At 41.9% G+C, this 19,287-nt stretch overlaps 1 protein-coding gene across 1 annotated transcript in view; it reads left to right on the top strand.

Moving 5' to 3' along the window:
* Window positions 1-19,287, top strand: part of LOC115473126 (solute carrier family 26 member 6-like) — a 58,294-nt gene that overhangs the window by 30,917 nt on the left and 8,090 nt on the right. Inside the window, exons 13-19 of the mRNA XM_030207803.1 lie at window positions 556-662; window positions 1,162-1,231; window positions 3,166-3,258; window positions 5,510-5,620; window positions 9,318-9,386; window positions 9,908-10,036; window positions 17,004-17,198. Of these exons, the coding sequence (XP_030063663.1) occupies window positions 556-662; window positions 1,162-1,231; window positions 3,166-3,258; window positions 5,510-5,620; window positions 9,318-9,386; window positions 9,908-10,036; window positions 17,004-17,198 (774 nt within the window). The remainder of the gene's footprint in view (window positions 1-555; window positions 663-1,161; window positions 1,232-3,165; window positions 3,259-5,509; window positions 5,621-9,317; window positions 9,387-9,907; window positions 10,037-17,003; window positions 17,199-19,287) is intronic.

The following is a 19,287-nucleotide window of genomic DNA, read 5'->3' as shown; positions in this document are numbered from 1 at the left end:
GTAAAAAAAACAGGTCCGGGTGAAAACGTCCAAGTGTTCATCAGGGACGTCCTTGATTTTTTTCGATTATGGGTCAAGGACGTCCAAGTGTTAGGCACGCCCAAGTCCCGCCTTTGCTACACCTCCAACATGCCCCCTTGAACTTTGGCCATCCTTGTGACGGAGTTCAGTTGGGGACGTCCTAAATCGGGTTTCGATTATACCGATTTGGACATCCCTGGGAGAAGGACGCCCATCTTCCAATTTATGTCGAAAGATGGATGCCCTTCTCTTTTGAAAATGAGCCCAATTGTCTTAAACTTAGACTTTTACTTGAGCAGAAAAGCATAATAAGGAATCAGATTTAAAATAACAGTTCCATTGTTTTAAACTTTTACTGAAGCAGAAAAGCATAACAAAGATTCTGATCTAAAATAACAATTAGATTGTCTTAAACGTAGACTGTTACTTAAGCAGAAAAACATAACAAGGAGTATTTTTACCATGGAACAAATAAAACAAGTATTACTGCTTTTTTCTAAAAAGCTCACCTTTTTCTTTTCTTGTGTATTTCAGCTAATTTGGCTGGTGACCTTTACTGCTACCCTTCTCCTTAATATGGATATGGGGTTGATTGTGTCCATCATGTTTGCCTTGTTCACAGTCATTTTTCGAACCCAAATGTAAGTCAAAGACTTTGAGGTAGGGGAAGAGGTTGGTGGTTTTAGGAGGAATGGGAAGAGGCCTCAGTCCATTCTGCCTTTATGTCTAAAATGAACATTAAAAGAACCGGTGTTGGTGCTGAGGTACTGGAGGCCACTGTGTTGCATCATTCTTTGAAATACAATCTTTTCTTCATACCCTACCAAATTAAGATATGTGCCCTTGTATAATCAAGTCCTAGATTAAAGTGAAAAGATAAATTTGATATTGAAAAGAAAAAACAAAAAAGAAAATATAGAAATTATTATTTAACTTTAGGAGGTTTTTTAAGACTAACGAGGAAACTCGCCCGGCATTTATATTGGCAATTATACCATTAAGAGCCGAGCATTTGAAGTCTTTTTCCTCCGTTAAGTCAAAATATCAAGAATAAACGGGAGGTTGTGACACTTGCTTGCATTAGTGTATTGATTTAATTTATATACAAGATTGTAATGTGCAATTTTCTTACTTGCTTAGATCTCACTACTCTACTTTGGGACAGATTCCTGGAACAGATATATACAGAGATGTAGCAAAGTACAAACAGGTAAATCCTGACAGCAAAATTCTATGTGAAGACCTTTAAAGTTAATAATGACCAAGAAATCACATGTGGTAACATCTCTAAGAAAGTAGTTTCTTGTTTTTGATGTAATTTTCCCTCTTGTTCTATATTAGGCTGCCTAAATGTAAACACATGATGCACATTTCAATTTTTTAGGCTTATGTGGCTGGCTATCTCTTATGTGGTTAAGTGCAATATTCATCACTTAACTACCTAAGCACCACTGCAAAATTGTGCAGAATTTCTGCAATTAACCACCTACGTGCTAACTCTGCCCCTGGACCAGCCCAGTATCCTGCTTCCAACAGTGGCCAATTCAGGTCACAAGTACCTGGCAGAAACAGTAGCAAGAATCTGGAACCCCCAAAGAGTAGCAACATTCCAGAATCCCAAAGAAAATAGCAAGATTCCAGAATCCTAAAGAGTAACAAGATTCTGGAACCCCAAAGAGTAGAAACATTCCATGCTACCAATCCTGGGGCGAGCAGTAGCTTCCCCGTGTCCATCTCAATAACAGACAGTGGACATTTCCTCCGGGAACCTGTCCAAAGCTTTTTTAAACCCAGATACGCTATGTTACTACATCCTCTGGCAACGAGTTGCAGAGCTTAACTATTTGTTGAGTGAAAAAACATATTTCCTCCTAATTTGTCACCATATATAGAATCCAGGAGATTATGAGGCATATTTTCAAAGCACTTTGGGAGGCTAAGTTCCATATGTTTCTATGGAACTTTGGGAGGCTAAGTGCTTTGAAAATAAGCCTCAATGTGTACAATTGTCAGCAAATGAAAAAATACAAAACTTTGCATTTTTTTCTGCGTGTTTTCATTTGTTAATGACTTGCAATGACATAGGATATGTTGTTGATATTTCCTATATTGTTGCAAACAACTGGTCATCTATGATTATTTCTACTTGGAAAGTCCTGGGATGTGTTTATTTAAGATAAGCAACAAATCACTTTCTAATCTCAGTGTACTCTATCAATGAAAACACTAACCCCCCCCCCCCCCCCTTCCGATATTCAAAAGCATTTAACCGGCTAGGTGTAAATGCCCCACAACCACTGATTTTCAGCCCTACTTTAGCAGCTATATTTGGCCATGTGAATACGTGGGATATATTTGTCCAGTTAGAAGATAACCTGCTAAATCTTTATTTAATTTTATTTATTTATGACATTTCTATCCCACATTATCCTGAGGGAAACTCAGGTTCAATTAGGCTTACATAACAAACACTATAGAATGATACATAATATGAACAAGAAGTGGAATTATACAATGTAACATTATGCAATATAGCATCATAGACTAAACAGATAAAGTAGGAAATGATTAAACAGAAACACAACAGTTTTATGAAGGTGGTTGATAGGTAAAGGAAGAGCTTGAATTGAGCAAAAGATTAACTATGAGATGTTGTAAAAGTAGGTTATATTAGAGGGATGAGTGAATCAGGATTCAATTTTCCAAGGTTGGGGGTTATTAAGAAGAATAATGTCTGGTAGGAAAGTGTCAGAGATTGAATCAGATTTCAATTGAGTTCATTGTTTTGTTGAAGGCAGAACTAAAAACAGTGATTTTTCAATAAACTTTGAAATGACATATAGTCGTTAGCGTGTTGGTTTAGGTAAGGAGTTTCAAGTTTTTGATATGAGAAGTTAACATTGTGAATTGTTTTGTAGATTACATTCTTACAGTCTGAATATCTTCTACCTGGCCAAAAATAAACCGGCTATTCAATGGGAACGGCCAAGCGTTGACTCTCTGGATTTAGCGGTGACCACGGGACTTAGCCAGGCCAACTCCCGCAGTCTGAATATCGATCCTTGACATTTCTCCTCTTTGTGAGTCAAAATTCAGTGTACTGCTTATTCACTTCCTGAATTTCTTCCTGTGGTTTATTTCTAGGCCAAAGAATTAGCAGGCGTGAAAATCTTTCATTCTTCAACCACTGTCTATTTTGCCAATGCTGAGCTGTATGCCGAAGCGCTGAAACGTAAGGTAAGCAATAGGTAAAAGATGTCTCACTCTTAATTTCACGCTTGGTATTAGCATTCATGGGACCAGCATTAGCATTCATAAGCTTACCTCGTCCAAATGTTGGCGATCATGACACCCAACATATCGTCATTGTCTTATGCCACGACCTAGTTAATAGAAGTTTCCTATGGGAAGAGAATTTTTTTGTTAACAAAAACTTTAGAGAACAAACATCAGCTTAATGAGGCAGTTTATTTATTTCATTATCTGCACTTCCAATTTTAAGCCACATTGCTTGAACAACTCTAGCAGGCTTCACGTACCTGAACAGAGTAATTGATTGTAACCCCCTTCCCCTTGGAGGTAAAAGTACCACTAATTGACATCATGGGTAATTATTTTATGTGCTGTTGGGGGTGGGTGAGGGGGTTGAGCAAGGAAGAGCTGGAAGACAATGCACAGGGATTTCATCTTGAAATCCTCACAATTTTGGGTGAGGGGGTTGAGCAAGGAAGAGCTGGAAGACAATGCACAGGGATTTCATCTTGAAATCCTCACAATTTCTTTATGATTTTCAGAAGTATCAAAAATGCTGAACTACAAGCAAAGCACAAATTTTAAAAATTGTCCCTTCATCCTCTTAAGTGATTGTCAGAATGTAATCATGTTTCCAATGTGCTCGGGTGGTAGGGTATGAACCTCCTCCTTATTGTATAGATTTTCAATTGTAGTCAAAATACCAAGAAGGAATCTTCTTTAACTCAGAGCTCAGACCTTCCATCTGATCTTAGCCAAGAGGCTGAAAGGGCTGGCCACAGTCTCAGTGGTACTCTGGGTTCAATTCCCAGCTCATCAGAGATTCTGCTTCTTGGGTCAGTCAGTGCTGAGAATGTGACAGACGCAGAATTCACCTAGAGAGAAGTAAATCACTGTCATTTTGAAATGGTCACCTGCTCTAGGACAGAAAGGGAGGGGAAGTAAAATTAGGGACAAATTCCCAAAAAGCTGAAAATGTAGGTTCATGACCTCAGAATATGGGAGGGGCATGGGCAGTGCTGCTACTTATGTGCACAGCTTACAAAATACGGTACGTTACGTGCATCCTTGCTGCACTTACACAACTACGGTTATGCCAGGTCTACGCCTGGTTCAACCTCAGGCACATAAATGTGAGGTGTGCCATTGTCAGGTTATAACCAGTGGCATAGCCAAGGGTGGGCCCGGGTGGGCCCAGGCCCACTCACTTTGGGCTCAGGTCCACCCAGTAGCAGCACACCTATGAAGTGGCTGGCAGCAATCCCCAAGCCCAACCAGCCAAAAACTCCCAACAATTGTCCCTCCTACATACCTTGTAAATAGCAGATCTTCACCTGCAGTGAGCAGCGACTGATACATACTCTTTGCACCGGTCCCACAGCCTTCCCTTTGATATATTCCTGCCTATGCGGAAACAGGAAGTTGCAACAGAGGGAAGGCTGTGGGGCCAACATGAGCAGTGTGTATTAGTTGCTGCTCGCTGCTGGTGAAAATCTGCTATTTAAAAGGTAGCAGGGGAGGGAGGGATGTTTGAGAGACCATATGGCATGCAGGCGAGGGAGGGAGAGACCAAATCACTTGTAGGACAGGGTGGAGTTCTGCCATCCATGTTGGGCCCAGGCCCACCCAAAATTGGATTTCTGGCTACACCCCTGGTTAGAACAGAATCTGGGCACCCAAATTGCATTATAGAATACGCTCTGTGGCATCAGAGTGCCTAAAAGGAGGAATCCACTTATAGAACTGCCCCCTAGGTGACTTGCCCAAGACCAAAGGGAACAACAGTAGGATTTGAACCTGGTTTCCCTTGTTCTCAGCCCACTGCTATAACCATTCAGCTACTCCTGCACTCAGGCAGGGAGGGAAAAGATTAGAGGTCATAGCCTGTTATCTTATTGAATTTAGGGGGATAGGTTGTGGATTGGAAATTGGGTTTGAAGTTTAGGGGGCAGTGGCTTTGGATATTGGGACAGGATTGGGGGTTGATGGGGTAGCAAGGACGCAAATGTTGTCATCCTCACAATTTTGGCAATCTAGGCACTAACCTGAAAGGCCTTGTACATAAATCTGGGCCTTTACATTTGCCTGAGCTGCCTCTCATTAGAGATATCCTGAAAATCAGTCCAGTGTTACATTCCTTAAGAACTAGAGTTTAACATCCCTAATGTAAAGCCTCTGTCTGAATCACTAAAAAATGACATTCGTGATCTGTAGTATTCTGATTTCCTGCTTTCAGTGTGGCTTTGACATTGACAAACTCATCGAAAAAAAGAAAAAAGCCATCAAAAGGCAGAAGAGAATGCAGAAGAAGGCCAGAATGCAAGCCAAGGATGTGGAGGCTGGACAGGTAGACAGTATTTCGGTACCTATTGTCAGCTGACCCTTCAGAGTTTGCACAGAAACACTGGGAATCTCTTCCATCGTTACATCTTCTCCAAGCATCCCAAGTACTGAATGTAGTCATAGTGCTCCACACTAGACCATGAAAGCTACCTGTGATTTTCTGTTGTTTACCAATAGTTGCTGTGAAGCATTCCATGAAGATACAGTAAATATAAGCCCTGGTCGATCTCTCTTTGTTAAGCAGTGCCATACTGGGACAGATGGAAGGTCCATCTAGCCCAGCATCCTGTTTGCAATAGTGGCCAATTCAGGTTACAAGTACGTGGCAAAGATCCCAAAACACTACAATACATTTTATGTTTATCCTAGAAATAAGCAGTGGATTTTCCAAGTCCATTTTAATAATGGCTTATGGACTTTTTATTTTAGGAAGCTAGCCAAACCTTTTTAAATCCCACTAAGCTAACTGCTCTTACTACACTCTCTGGCAGCGAATTCCAGAGTTTAATTACATATTGAGTGAAGAAATATTTTCTCTGATTTGTTTTAAATTTACTACTTTGTAGCTTCATTGCATGCCCGTTAGTCCTAGAAATTTTGGAAACAGTAAACGAGCGATTCACATCTACCCATTCCACTCCACTCATTATTTTATAGACCTCTATCATATTTCCCCTCAGCTGTCTTTTCTCCAAGCTGAATCCTAGCTACTTTAGCCTTTCCTCATAGGGAAGTTGTCCCAAACCCTTTATCATTTTCGTCACCCTTCTCTGTACCTTTTCTAATTCCACTATATCTTTTTTGAGATGCGGTGACCAGAATTGCACACAATATTCGAGGTGCAGTCATACCACGGAGTGATACAAAGGCATTATAACATCCTCATTTTTGATTTCCATTCCTTTCCTAATAATACCTAACATTCTATTTGCTTTCTTAGCTGTCACTGCACACTGAGCAGAGGGTTTCAATGTATCATCAACGATGACGCCTGGATCCCTTTCCTGGTTGGTGACTCCTAGTGTGGAACTTTGCATTACATAGACATAGTTCAGGTTCCTCTTTCCCACATGCATCACTTTGCACATTACGTTATTCAATTAAATTGTGCACGCAAATTGAATGTCCATCCAAATTTGCATGTACGGGGGGGGGGGGGGGGGGGTTGTGCACAAAAGGCATTTATAAAATTATCCTCTAAGTCAGTGGTGTTCTCTAATTTTTAAGTTGGGGCCACTTTGGATGCAAATGAGTTGGAGGAGAGCCACCAAGAGGGGCATAATCGAACGGGGATGCCCATCTCTAAGGGTGCCCATCTCTAAGGACGTCCCGGCAAAGGGGCAGGGAAACCCATATTATCAAAACAAGATGGGCATCCATCTTTCGCTTTGATAATACAGTCGGGGACGCCCAAATCTCAACATTTGGGTCGACCTTAGAGATGGTCGACCTAAATGTTGAGATGGTCGACCTTAGAGATGGTCGTCCCCGGTTTTCGGCCATAATGGAAACCGAGGACACCCATCTCAAAAACAACCAAATCCAAGGCATTTGGTCATGGGAGGAGCCAGCATTCATAGTGCACTGGTCCCCCTCACATGCCAGGACACCAACCGGGCACCCTAGGGGGCACTGCAGTGGATTTCACAAATTGCTCCCAGGTGCATAGCTCCCTTACCTTGGGTGCTGAGTCCCCCAAACCCCCCCAAACCCCACTCCCCACAACTGTACACCACTACCATAGCCCTAAGGGGTGAAGGGGGCACCTACATGTGGGTACAGTGGGTTTCGGGTGAGTTTTGAAGGGCTCACATTTACCAGCACAAGTGTAACAGGTAGGGGAGATGGGCCTGGGTCCGCCTGCCTGAAGTGCACTGCACCCACTAAAACTGCTCCAGGGACCTGCATACTGCTGTCATGGAGCTGGGTATGACATTTGAGGCTAGCAAAAAAATTTAAAAAATTTTTTTAGGGTGGGAGGGGGTTGGTGACCACTGGGGGAGTAAGGGAAGTTCATTCCTGATGCCCTCCGATGGTCATCTGGTCAGTTTGGGCACCTTTTTTAGGCTTGGTCATGAAAAAAAATGGACCAAGTAAAGTCGACCAAATGCTCTTCAGGGACGCCATTCTTTTTTTCATTATCGGCTAAGGATGCCCATCTCTTAAGCATGCCCCAGTCCTTGTCGTCGCTACGCCTCCGACATGCTCCCGTGAACTTTGGTTGTCCCCACGACGGACTGCAGTCGAGGGAGCCCAAAATCGGCTTTCAATTATGCCAATTTGGGCGACTCTGAGAGAAGGACGCCCATCTCCTGATTTGTGTCGGAAGATGGGCGCCCTTCTCTTTCGAAAATGCCCCTGCAAATATCTTCCTTTGTGAGGCCATGGCACTGCTGACCAGTGTGTGTCAACGACATCCACCCCACTAGTTTGCCTTCAAACTTTTAATGTGTGTATCCTCACGGAGGTTGACATTTCCAAATGCATTCTTGTCATCTACTGAGAAATGCCTTATCCTTCAAGCATGAGGCAAGTCTTTCCTTTATCCACTTACCTCTTTCTGTCATGAACTTGGGTAGTGAGGCAGAGAGTAGCAGAAAAAAATCCAGAATGATAATGAGGGCCGCCCTAGAACACTGCTCTAAGGGGCCCTTTTACTAAGGTGCGTAGACGCCTACACGCATCCGTGCATCAAATTGGAACTACCGCCCAGCTACCGCGTGCCCCGGGCAGTAATTCCATTTTTGATGGACATCCAAAACATGCGGTAGAAATTTTCTACCACGTGGCGCTTACCTGGTGGTAATTGGCAGGTACACGTGTTGATGATTACCACCCGGTTAGCAAATGAGACCTTACTGCTAAGTCAATGAGTGGCAGTAAGGTCTCAGGCCAAAAATGGATGCATGCTGGTTTTAATTTTGCCGCACATCCATTTTTGCCCCTCCCCCCCAAAAAGGCCTTTTCCAGGCAAGCTGAAAAATGGACCTGCGCGCGTCCAAAATATGCACCTACACCAGTGCAGGCCATTTTTCGGCACGCCTTAGTAAAAGGACCCCTAAGTTAAGGAAATCATGGTGATGTGCTGCTAAAGAGTGGAAGTGTATATTTTATGTAGTTGCACATGGAAAAATGTTAGTTTTGTGTCATTCTGTCATTTCATTGTAACTTTTTGTTGTTTATTATTTTGTTTCCTTGTTTCATTTCAATTCTTGATTTATTGTTACAACTCAAGGATCTTTTACACTGCACATATGTCAGTGAATTTTGTAAACTGTAAAATGTGCACTGAAACAACGAATGATATTGTGTTACATTTTTGGGTCATTTCAGATGGGGATGACACAGAATGATCTAGCAAATACTGTTGTTGTTTTAGTGTAACAACCAGGGCTTTTTTTGAGGGGGGACTTGAGGGTACTGCGTACCGGCACCTTTTCCATTGTCTGCTAATATTGACCCATGGTCCCCAAGTTTTAATGAAAGAGCTCAGGCTCTACACAACAATTCCGCCTTGTCATAGATTCTGTGACTGGTTGCAGGGGGCCTGGCTATTGTGGGGTGGGTCCCTCAGTGATCACCCCACCCCTGAAGGGTGGCCTAGCATTTGAGTACCGACACCTTTTTTGCTAGAAAAAATGCACTGGTAACAACAGATCCCTAATGTTACCTTCATTCCTTCTACTTGCTCTCACTAACAGATGACGGGATACGACAACAGTGGCTTTGTAGACACTGAGACAGAAACATCTTCAAGGACAATGACACAGGTAAGGTAATGGGATGGGTGATATTGCTGTCATACAGAGATCAGCCTGGTTGCAAGAAGGATTACGTATGACACAAGTAACTGATATGGTCATGTTGAGGAAGCTTTCACTACAATTAGAATAAAATATATGGTGGTATAATATAATATATTATATAAGTTCCAATTTTGTATCCATTACTGGCACATTTAGGTGTGCTTATTTATTGACAGCCTGACCCCTAGTGGTAGTACTGTGAGACTGCTACTAAGGAATCCTGTATAGAAGGCATGGAACCAAACAAGCTTAGCAGTAATTAGATGCCAACACCAGTAATTGAGAAGCAAATCCAGTGCTGGACTTCTACAGTCTGTGCCCTGATCGTGGCTGGACAGATTCAGCTTCAGTAACTGGAGAACAAGGCCAGTGCCAGGGAGACTTCTACAATATGTGTCCTGAAAATGGCAAGGACAAATCAAGGTCAAGTATACATATGTAGTATCACATCATTCCTTATACTATGAGTTTATTTTGTTGAGTAGACTGGATGGACCATACAGGTCTTCATCTGCCGTCATCTACTATGTTATTTGCCAGAAAAGGAACATCCAGAAATCACTCCCGTGCCCAACCCTCAATACACAGCAGGGATACTCCTAGGGATGCAGGAGGTGAGTGAATTCCTGGAGGAAGTTTGGAAAAGGATTGGGGGAGGGGTAATATTTGAAAAAGGATTGAAAGCTGGGAGGGGGGGGGTCTTTATTACAATTCACCCTTGAAAATTGCTCTTGAGAATTAGTCAACAAAATCTCTGGGGATGAGGTTAACTGCATGAAAAACATAGCTTGCAAAGTTTACTGAAAGCTGCATTAGCCTTTCTGAATAATAATTAGTTGCTTTGCATATATTTGCTTATGATACATCTAATTTTTCTGTGTACTTTGAGTCATATTTTTCTGCCTTTATGGTGAAATAATGCATATTAGGTGCAGGTAACTTGTGCTATAGAGTTTTAATGTGCATTAATTGCTCTATAACTAGTTACCAGCCCTTCATGTGCACTCTACTGCATACAATTTGGTTATAATTTATAAGACTGCAATTTTCAAAGCAATTGATGCAGGTAAAAATGGTTTTACTTGAGTGAATTAGCTATCAGAATATTGCCTGCCTTCACTGTAGCTAAAAAGATGGTGGGTTCTGAAACATGGCATGGATTTTTATCCTATTGACAGAATGCATTCCTGGGGATGTGTTTAGGACAGGGAAGAGAAAGTACACACAGAGATTTGAAAATGCCATCTGCACATCTATTTTTCAAGCAAAAGTCTACCTACACAAAAAGCAGGTGACCAAGTGTACATTTTGGAGAGTAATTCTGTAACAGGGTGCCTGCTTTCCTTTATAGAACACTAGCCATAGAACTGGCATAAATGTCTCAGCCATAGAGCTGGTTTAAGTGTGAAAGTCTCAGCCATAGAGATGGTGTAAGTGAGAGTGTTTCAGCCATAGAATGGGTGAGTGAGTGTCTCAGTCATAGAGTGGGTGTACGTGTGAGTGCCTCAGTCATAGCCACTGAGGGGGGAGCAGGGGGGCAAAATTTCCCGGGCTTGGGCCTCCAAGGGGGGCCTGGCACCGGGGTCTCTTTCTCTCTCCTGCTCCTGACGGGACACGAGTGATCGCGTCTCGACAGGAGCAGGAGAGAGAAAACTCCAGTGCTACAGCCAGGCCCCCCTTGGAGACTGGGGAAGACCCAGTCCGGAGGAGTGTTGGATTATTTGTAGTAAATAATTAGCAGATTTTAGTACACACAGCTTCAGCTTTAGAAATGTTAATTTCTTTCTTCATCTCTCTCTCATTCACCCCTGAATAATTCACTGCTGAGTCACTTTAAAGTTGAAGTAACAAAACATCTGTTTACTCACAGTTTGTAGTTTGATTATAATCAGACAGGCTTATATATACATATTACTATACATTTGTATTATCAGCTCCTTCCATGTGCTTAGATGGTAATGGATGCTCACACCACCATAGATTCTCTCAGGTTAGGAGAGATCATGAGCTCCATGTGCTCCATGTGCTGCATCTGCTGCATCTGCTGCATCTAACCCCCACAGGAAGTTACATAGCTGTGTGACCTCTCTAAGTAATTCACATCAGAGGTCACAGAGTAATCACAGAGAAATAATAGGTGACAGGCAATGCATGCAAAATACAATACATTCCAACAAACCCCTTCTCATGCATAACTGTCATGCAATTATTTATTCATACAAAGTCCAAGCTTTATACGCAGATTCACAAAATGTTCTCTGGGTAACGGTTTGGTCATGATGTCAGCTGTCATCTCACTGGTGTGACAATAGTGTAGACTGATGACCCCTTCTTTCGCCAACTCTCGCACGTTGTGGTATTTCGTTGCGATGTGCTTGGTGCGTGACTGAACCTTGTCATTCTGTGACAGTCGGATGCAGCTCTGATTATCTTCCATTAACTGGATTGGTCTCTTTTCAGCTATTCCGAAATCCAGCAAAAGTTTTTCAATCCACATCAGTTCTCTGCACGCTTCCGATACGGCCACATATTCAGCTTCTGTAGAAGACAAACTCACAATACTTTGTTTATGACTGGCCCATGAAATTTGTACATTTCCATACATAAACACATATCCACTTGTGGATTTACAATCAGAATGATCCCCTGCCCAATCTGAATCACAGTAACATATTAGTTTTGGATTACTATTGGCTGAAATCTTTAATTTACAATCAATGGTACCCTTTAAATACCTTACCATCCTTTTAACTGCAGTCCAATCTGATTTGGTAGGTGAGCTGACCCTTCTGCTCAAAATTCCTACTGCATTTGCTATATCAGCCCTGTATGTGGTAGCTAGATATAAAAGCTTACCTATGGCTGATCTATATTGGATGTTATCTGGTAAAGGTTCTCTTACTGTTTCATCCTTCAGAAAATCAGTGATCATGGGAGTGCTTACAACTTGGGCATCTTGCATACCTAAACTTTCAATAAGCTCATTTATTTTCTGCTTCTGGCTTAGAAGATAAGAACCATCATTTTGTTTCTCAATTTCTATACCAAGATAGTATGACACATTACCAAGTTCTTTTATCTCAACATTGAGGTTTAAATATTTTACAATGTCCTTGTACTCTTGCTCACTTTTGCTTGCAATGAGCAGATCATCAACAAAAGCTAAAATGTATGCATATTGTCCATTTCTGCACCTAGTGTACAAGCATTTATCTGCTTCACCTTGCTTAAATCCTAAATTTGTCAATATTTCATGCAATTTTTCATTCCAACATTTCGCACTTTGCTTTAATCCATAAAGACCTTTGTTTAATTTACACACTAGCTGTCTTTGTTTTGTATTTATGAAACCTGTTGGCTGTTCCATGTACAAGTCTTCAGTTATATCTCCGTGAAGAAACGCTGTTTTCACATCAACGTGGTTGACTTGCATGCCTTTTGAGACTGCAATGCTCAGAAGTGTTCTGATTGTCGTGTGTTTCACTACAGGTGCAAACACTTCATCAAAATCTTCTCCATATTTTTGAAGATATCCCTTTGCCACTACTCTGGCTTTATACCTTTCCACTTTTCCTTGTGCATTCCTTTTTAACTTGAATACCCATTTGCATCCTATAGCTTTCTTGCCAGGAGGTAATTTTGTAAGAATCCAAGTATTATTTTTATCCAATGCATCAATTTCTTCTTGTGCAGCTTTACGCCATTCAGCAGCTTCTTCTGCTGGCATTTTCTCAATCTCATCCCATGTTAAGGGCTCTTGAGCTTCTGCTGACTTTGTTAGGTAAGACAGTCTTGGGGGTGGAACACCTTTGTTTTCCCTGGATGAGCGTCTGACAACAGGTTGGTCTGACCTTTCCGCATCCTCTAAATCTGAGAGTCCTTCTCCAATTGATTCCCCTTCTCCAACTGTACTGTCTTCTTCAATGATCCTTTCTGTGTCTGCTTCCTCTGCCTGTTCCTTGTTAGATACAGATGAGTTGCTTTCAGACATCTGCCTTGGTATGGCATTTATATACACTGGCATGTCTATTATGGTTCTAGTTTCATATTCTGGATGATAAGGCTCATCTGGGATAATCCAGCCTTTATCAACCCTTTTGTCTTCATCAAAATATGTAACATGTCTTATGCCAACAATGCCAGTTTTCAGATTCAAAATTCTATATCCTTTGTGTCCTGGAGCATAGCCAACTAAAATGCCCCTTTCTGTTGTGGAATCCAGCTTATGCCTTCTTTGCTTTGGTATATGAGCATATGCTGTACTTCCAAATGTTCTTATGTGTGACAGGTTTGGCTTCCTACCATGCCATGTCTCATGTGGTGTGCGCTCAGCGCCTTTAGTTGGCATTCTATTTTGTAGGTACACTGCTGTGAGAATGGCTTCCCCCCATAGTCTTTTAGGGAGATTGCTATCTGACAGCATACATCTGGTCATTTCCACAAGTGACCTAAATTTTCTCTCTGCAACAGAATTTTGCTCTGGTGTATAAGCTACTGTTGTGATATGCTGAATGCCTTCTTGTTCTAGAAATGTGCGCATGCTTTGTGAAGTGAACTCACCACCATTGTCGGTCTGAAGAACCTTTGGTTTTCTTTCAAATTTATTGCTCACCATGGCTACGTATTTCTTCAGCATGTCTGTGACTTGACTTTTCTCTTTCAGCAAATAGGCCACACAATATCTAGAGAAATCATCCAAGAATATTAGCACAAATCTGTTATTTCCCAATGATGGGATATTAAACGGTCCACATAAGTCACTGTGTATTAAGTCCAGCACTTTATTACTCCTATTTCCTGTGTATGCAGGAAATGAGGGTCTCACACCTTTTTGAGTAACACAGTCTATGCATTTCTCCATTTTACCAGCATCTGCACTTATCTGAATGCCGGTGGCTAGTTGCCCACTGTAAAGATCCTGGATCACCTTAGAATCACGATGTCCCAGGCGGCGGTGCCAGATTTCCAGACTACATTTACCATCATTCTTCCTTACTTGCGCCATATGTGAGGCTTCACCTGAAATGCTCAGTTTATAAACATCATTATGCATAAAAGCTTCAGCATACACTTCATCATTTTTAGAGATTGTGCACTTACTGTTTTCAAAATGAATCACAAATCCCTTCTTATCTAATGTAGATACACTAAGCATATTACAAACTGCTTGGGGAATATACAAGACATCACTTACAGGAATTTCTTTAACTTCATTAGACACTTTGCATTTTAAGAATCCAATGCCTCTTGCTTGGATCTTAGCAGTCCCTGCGTTTGCAGTATTAAGAATACCTTCTTCTGGACACATTTCCTGAAAGAAATCCTTACAATTGGTTAAATGGCATGTGCTCCCTGAATCCAAAATCCAAGTACTTTCATTTGAATTATTATTTACCATAGTCAAAGATTTTTCTGCCATTAGAAGGCCCTTGTGTTTATTATTGTCCTTCATACATTTCCTGGTTTGAAAATTCTTTAGTTCCATTGGCTTAGGTGAGCTAGAGGGAGTGTTTTGTGTTTCCTTACACCATTTAGATACATGTCCCTCCTTTCCACATGAGTAGCAAATCAGCTTGCCCTTGGGTGGAGTTTTCCCATAGCTCCGCCTTCCTCTGTTCTTTGCCAAGAAATTTGTTTCATTTCTCTCTGACTTGCTTTGAGAACACATCTCCTCAGAATCATTTATTATGCATTCCTGCCTTAGTTTTGATGTTGTCTGTTCAAAAGATTGCCCTTCAATGGCCTCATTTACAGACCTAAAAACATCAAACTTCTTTGATAGTGAGGTAAAAAGAAATGCTCTTTTCAATGCATCACACATGGGAATTCCAGAAAGTTCTAGCTTTTGAAATGAAGACATAAGATACATAATGTGATCATTACATTTACTTTTATCCCTTAATTTGGTTTCATTCAACTCTGCCAGCCAAATTGGTTGCTGCTTTGCATATGTAGTTGCATACATAGTTCTCAGCTTATATAAAATGTCCTTTGGTGTATCTTTTCCCTCCACTAATATGGCTTGTTTCTCTGAGAGAGCTTCCAAAAGCATGCACTTCACATAATAGTTTGCATTGTCCCATTCAGCCATATTTTCAGCTGTTCTGTCTTGATCTAAGCATATATCTAATCTTTTTGCTCGAAGGAAACATATGAATCTTAATTCCCACTGCTGATAATTAAACTCAGTTAATTTAGGCACCTTGAGAGAATAGAAAAATGGTGAATTTCTTCCCTCAGCCATTTTCTTAGCCTTCTGTCTGCTGTGTGGGGGGAGAGAGAGACAGACTGAATCTTTCCTTTAAAACTTAAGAGAAAAATGTGGCTTTTTTACTGCCTGGTAAGATTTCTCTTCTTTTTCAATTCCTGGGCCCATAACCCTTTTGTTGGATTATTTGTAGTAAATAATTAGCAGATTTTAGTACACACAGCTTCAGCTTTAGAAATGTTAATTTCTTTCTTCATCTCTCTCTCATTCACCCCTGAATAATTCACTGCTGAGTCACTTTAAAGTTGAAGTAACAAAACATCTGTTTACTCACAGTTTGTAGTTTGATTATAATCAGACAGGCTTATATATACATATTACTATACATTTGTATTATCAGCTCCTTCCATGTGCTTAGATGGTAATGGATGCTCACACCACCATAGATTCTCTCAGGTTAGGAGAGATCATGAGCTCCATGTGCTCCATGTGCTGCATCTGCTGCATCTGCTGCATCTAACCCCCACAGGAAGTTACATAGCTGTGTGACCTCTCTAAGTAATTCACATCAGAGGTCACAGAGTAATCACAGAGAAATAATAGGTGACAGGCAATGCATGCAAAATACAATACATTCCAACAAGGAGTACCTCCAGCGCTGCTCTTCTGCCCAGCTGAGTGGCTGTTTTTGCACACCTGAGAGGAAAAGCAAATGCAGGGGGCAGGCAATCAGCAGAAGTGCAGCGCTGGAGGAACACGTTTTCTGCTGGTGGGGCCTCGGGATCCCCGCCAATGAAGGTAATTGGATTGTGTGGTGTGGGCAACAGCGATCGGGGAGGGGGGGCAGCGCCTCTGACTCAGGCACAATGGCAGTTCTGCCCCAGGCCTGGTTCAGTCTCTCGGCGGCCCTGGCCTCAGTCATAGAACTGGTATAAATGTGAGTGCTTCAGCCATAGAGCTGGTGTGTAAGTGTGAGAGTCTCAGCCATAGAGATGGTGTAAGTGTGAGAGTCCCAGCCATAGAGATGGTGTAAGTGAGAGTGTCTCAGCGATAGAGCTGCCGTAAGTGTGAGTGCCTAAGTGTGGCACATACCTTCATAGATTACAAAACACAGACTTACATTGTTGGGCAATTGTAGGAAGTATGAACATATTACATATTTTTTTGAAATATCATTGTTTACCAGTTTCATTTAGAGTGAGATTTAAGGTGCTAACCTTAATTCATAAAGTATATTATTCTTTACAACCAGGTTATCTAAATTTATTGACTATTCCTTATACTCTCTCGAGGATTTTGAGGTGCTTACCAGGACCACATATTAATAGTTCCATCATTACAGAGAGCTAGGAGGATTTTGTTTTTTATTTCAGGAGAGAGGATTTGCAGCTGTGATCAGTGAAACTGTAACATGCCCAGAAACCCAGGCTAAGGCCATGCAGGAGACGACATCAGAGGAACCCACACTGGACTCTCTAGGCCTCGAGAAACCCAACTTCCACTCCCTCATCCTGGACTTTGCTTCCATCAACTTTGTGGATACTGTCTGTATAAAGGTTTTAAAAAATGTACGTTAAAGAAAAATCTGAAAACAAAAATTCTACTGTAGTCCTTGTTTTCTAAATGCTTAGCATGTGATACCAGCCCATTGTATGTAATGGGCCTTGTGGCAGATATCATGAAATAATACTGTTAAAACATGTGGTAAGTGTTATTAGTAAATGGGGGTCTGTGTGTATAAATTACATCAGCTATTAAATAAAGGCTAAGCAAAAACCAAATATCTGCAGCAATTTCAGCACTTACTAGTGGTGATTTTAGACTTTTTGATTAGTCTAATTTATATAAGTTATTGACAGAGAAGGGTAATTTTATAAATGATTTTTACCACATGAAGGCCTTTTGATGTACAGAAGGATTTGCACCTTCTCCCAAGCGAGCATTAATGTCTATGGCTTCAATTAATTATGATTTTCACACTACCAAAACCCTTATCCACACTCTTATCACCTCTCGCTTGGATTACTGCAACATGCTTCTCACAGATCTCTCACTAAACCATCTTCAATCTATTTAAAATTCTGCTGCATGACTTATATTCCACCAGTGTCGCTATGCTCATATTAGCCATCTCCTTAAGTCACATCACTGGCGCCTTATCCGTTTCCACATACAGTTCAAACTCCACTTATTGACGTACAAGTGCTTTCACTCTGCAGCTCCTCAGTACCTCTCCACTCTTATCTTTTCCTACACTCCTCTCCGAAAACTCCAGAATTCCGTTCATTCCCTGCTCCTCCACTGCCAACTCCAGACTGTTCCTTTTATCTTGCTGCCCTGTATGCCTGGAATAGACTTTCTGAGTCAGTATGTCAAGCTTCGTCTCTGGCCATATTTAAATCTAGGCTAAAAGGCCACCTTTTTGAGGCTGCTTTTAACTCCTAACCCCTATTCACTTGTTCAGTACCCATGCCTCTTTTATCGTTCCCTAATTATTTCTCCTGTTTGTCTGTCTTGAATAGATTGTAAGCTCTGTCGAGCAGGGACCGTCTCTTACATGTTCAGAGTACAGCACTGCTTATGTCTAGTAGTGCTATAGGAATGATAAGTAGTAGAACTAGTAGTCTATCCAGCTTATTTTCGAAAAGAGAAGGGCGCCCATCTCCCGAGGGTGCCCAAATTGGTATAATCGAAAGCCGATTTTGGGCGCTTTCAACTGCACTCTGTCACGGAGACGAACAAAGTTCACGGGGGCTTGTCGGCACAGTAGCGAAGGCGGGACAGGGGCAGGTATTGGAGTGGTTAACAGATGGGTGGCTTCAGGCCATAATGGAAAAAAGAAGGGCACCCGTAGCGAGAATTTAGGTCACTTTTTTTGGACCCATTTTTTTAAGGTTCAAGTCCCAAAAAGGTGCCTGAACTGCCCAGATGACCACTGGAGGGAATCAGGGATGACCTCCCCTGTCTCCCCCAGTGGTCACTAACCCCCTCCCACCAAAAGAAAAAGTACTTTAAAAACGTTTTTCCCCAGCCTTTAAGCCAGCCTCAAATGTCATACCCAGCTCCATGACAGCAGTATGCAGGTCCCTGGAGCAGTTTTTAGTGGGTGCACTGCACTTCAGGCAGGTGGACCCAGGCCCATCCCCCCCTACCTGTTACACTTGTGGTGATAAATGTGAGCCCTCCAACCCCCCCCCCCAAAACCCACTGTACCCATATGTAGGTGCCCCCCTTCACCCATAAGGGCTATGGTAATGGTGTAGAGTTGTGGGGAGTAGGTGTTGGGGGACTCAGCATCCAAGGTAAGGGAGCTATGCACCTGGGAGGTATTTTAATGTTTTTTTTTTAATTTTTAAAAGTGCCCCCTAGGGTGCCCGGTTGGTGTCCTGGCATGTCAGGGGGACCAGTGCACTACAAATTCTTGCCCCTCCCATGACCAAATGCCTTGGAGTTGTTCGTTTTTGAGATGGCCACCTTCGGTTTCCATTATCGTTGAAAACTGATGCCGACCATCTCAAACCCGCCCATCTCTGACATTTGGCCGGGCCCAACCGTATTATCAAAAGAAAAGATGGCCGCCCATCTTTTTCGATAATACAGTTGGGACCGCCCCTTCTCATATCCGTTCCCGAAGATGGGGGCCTTTAGAGATGGGCA

This window comes from Microcaecilia unicolor, chromosome 6 (assembly GCF_901765095.1).
Source record: "Microcaecilia unicolor chromosome 6, aMicUni1.1, whole genome shotgun sequence".
Taxonomy (NCBI): Eukaryota; Metazoa; Chordata; class Amphibia; order Gymnophiona; family Siphonopidae; genus Microcaecilia; species Microcaecilia unicolor.
The sequence above is the reverse complement of the archived record's forward strand: the minus strand, read 5'-3'. Positions and strand labels throughout refer to the sequence as shown.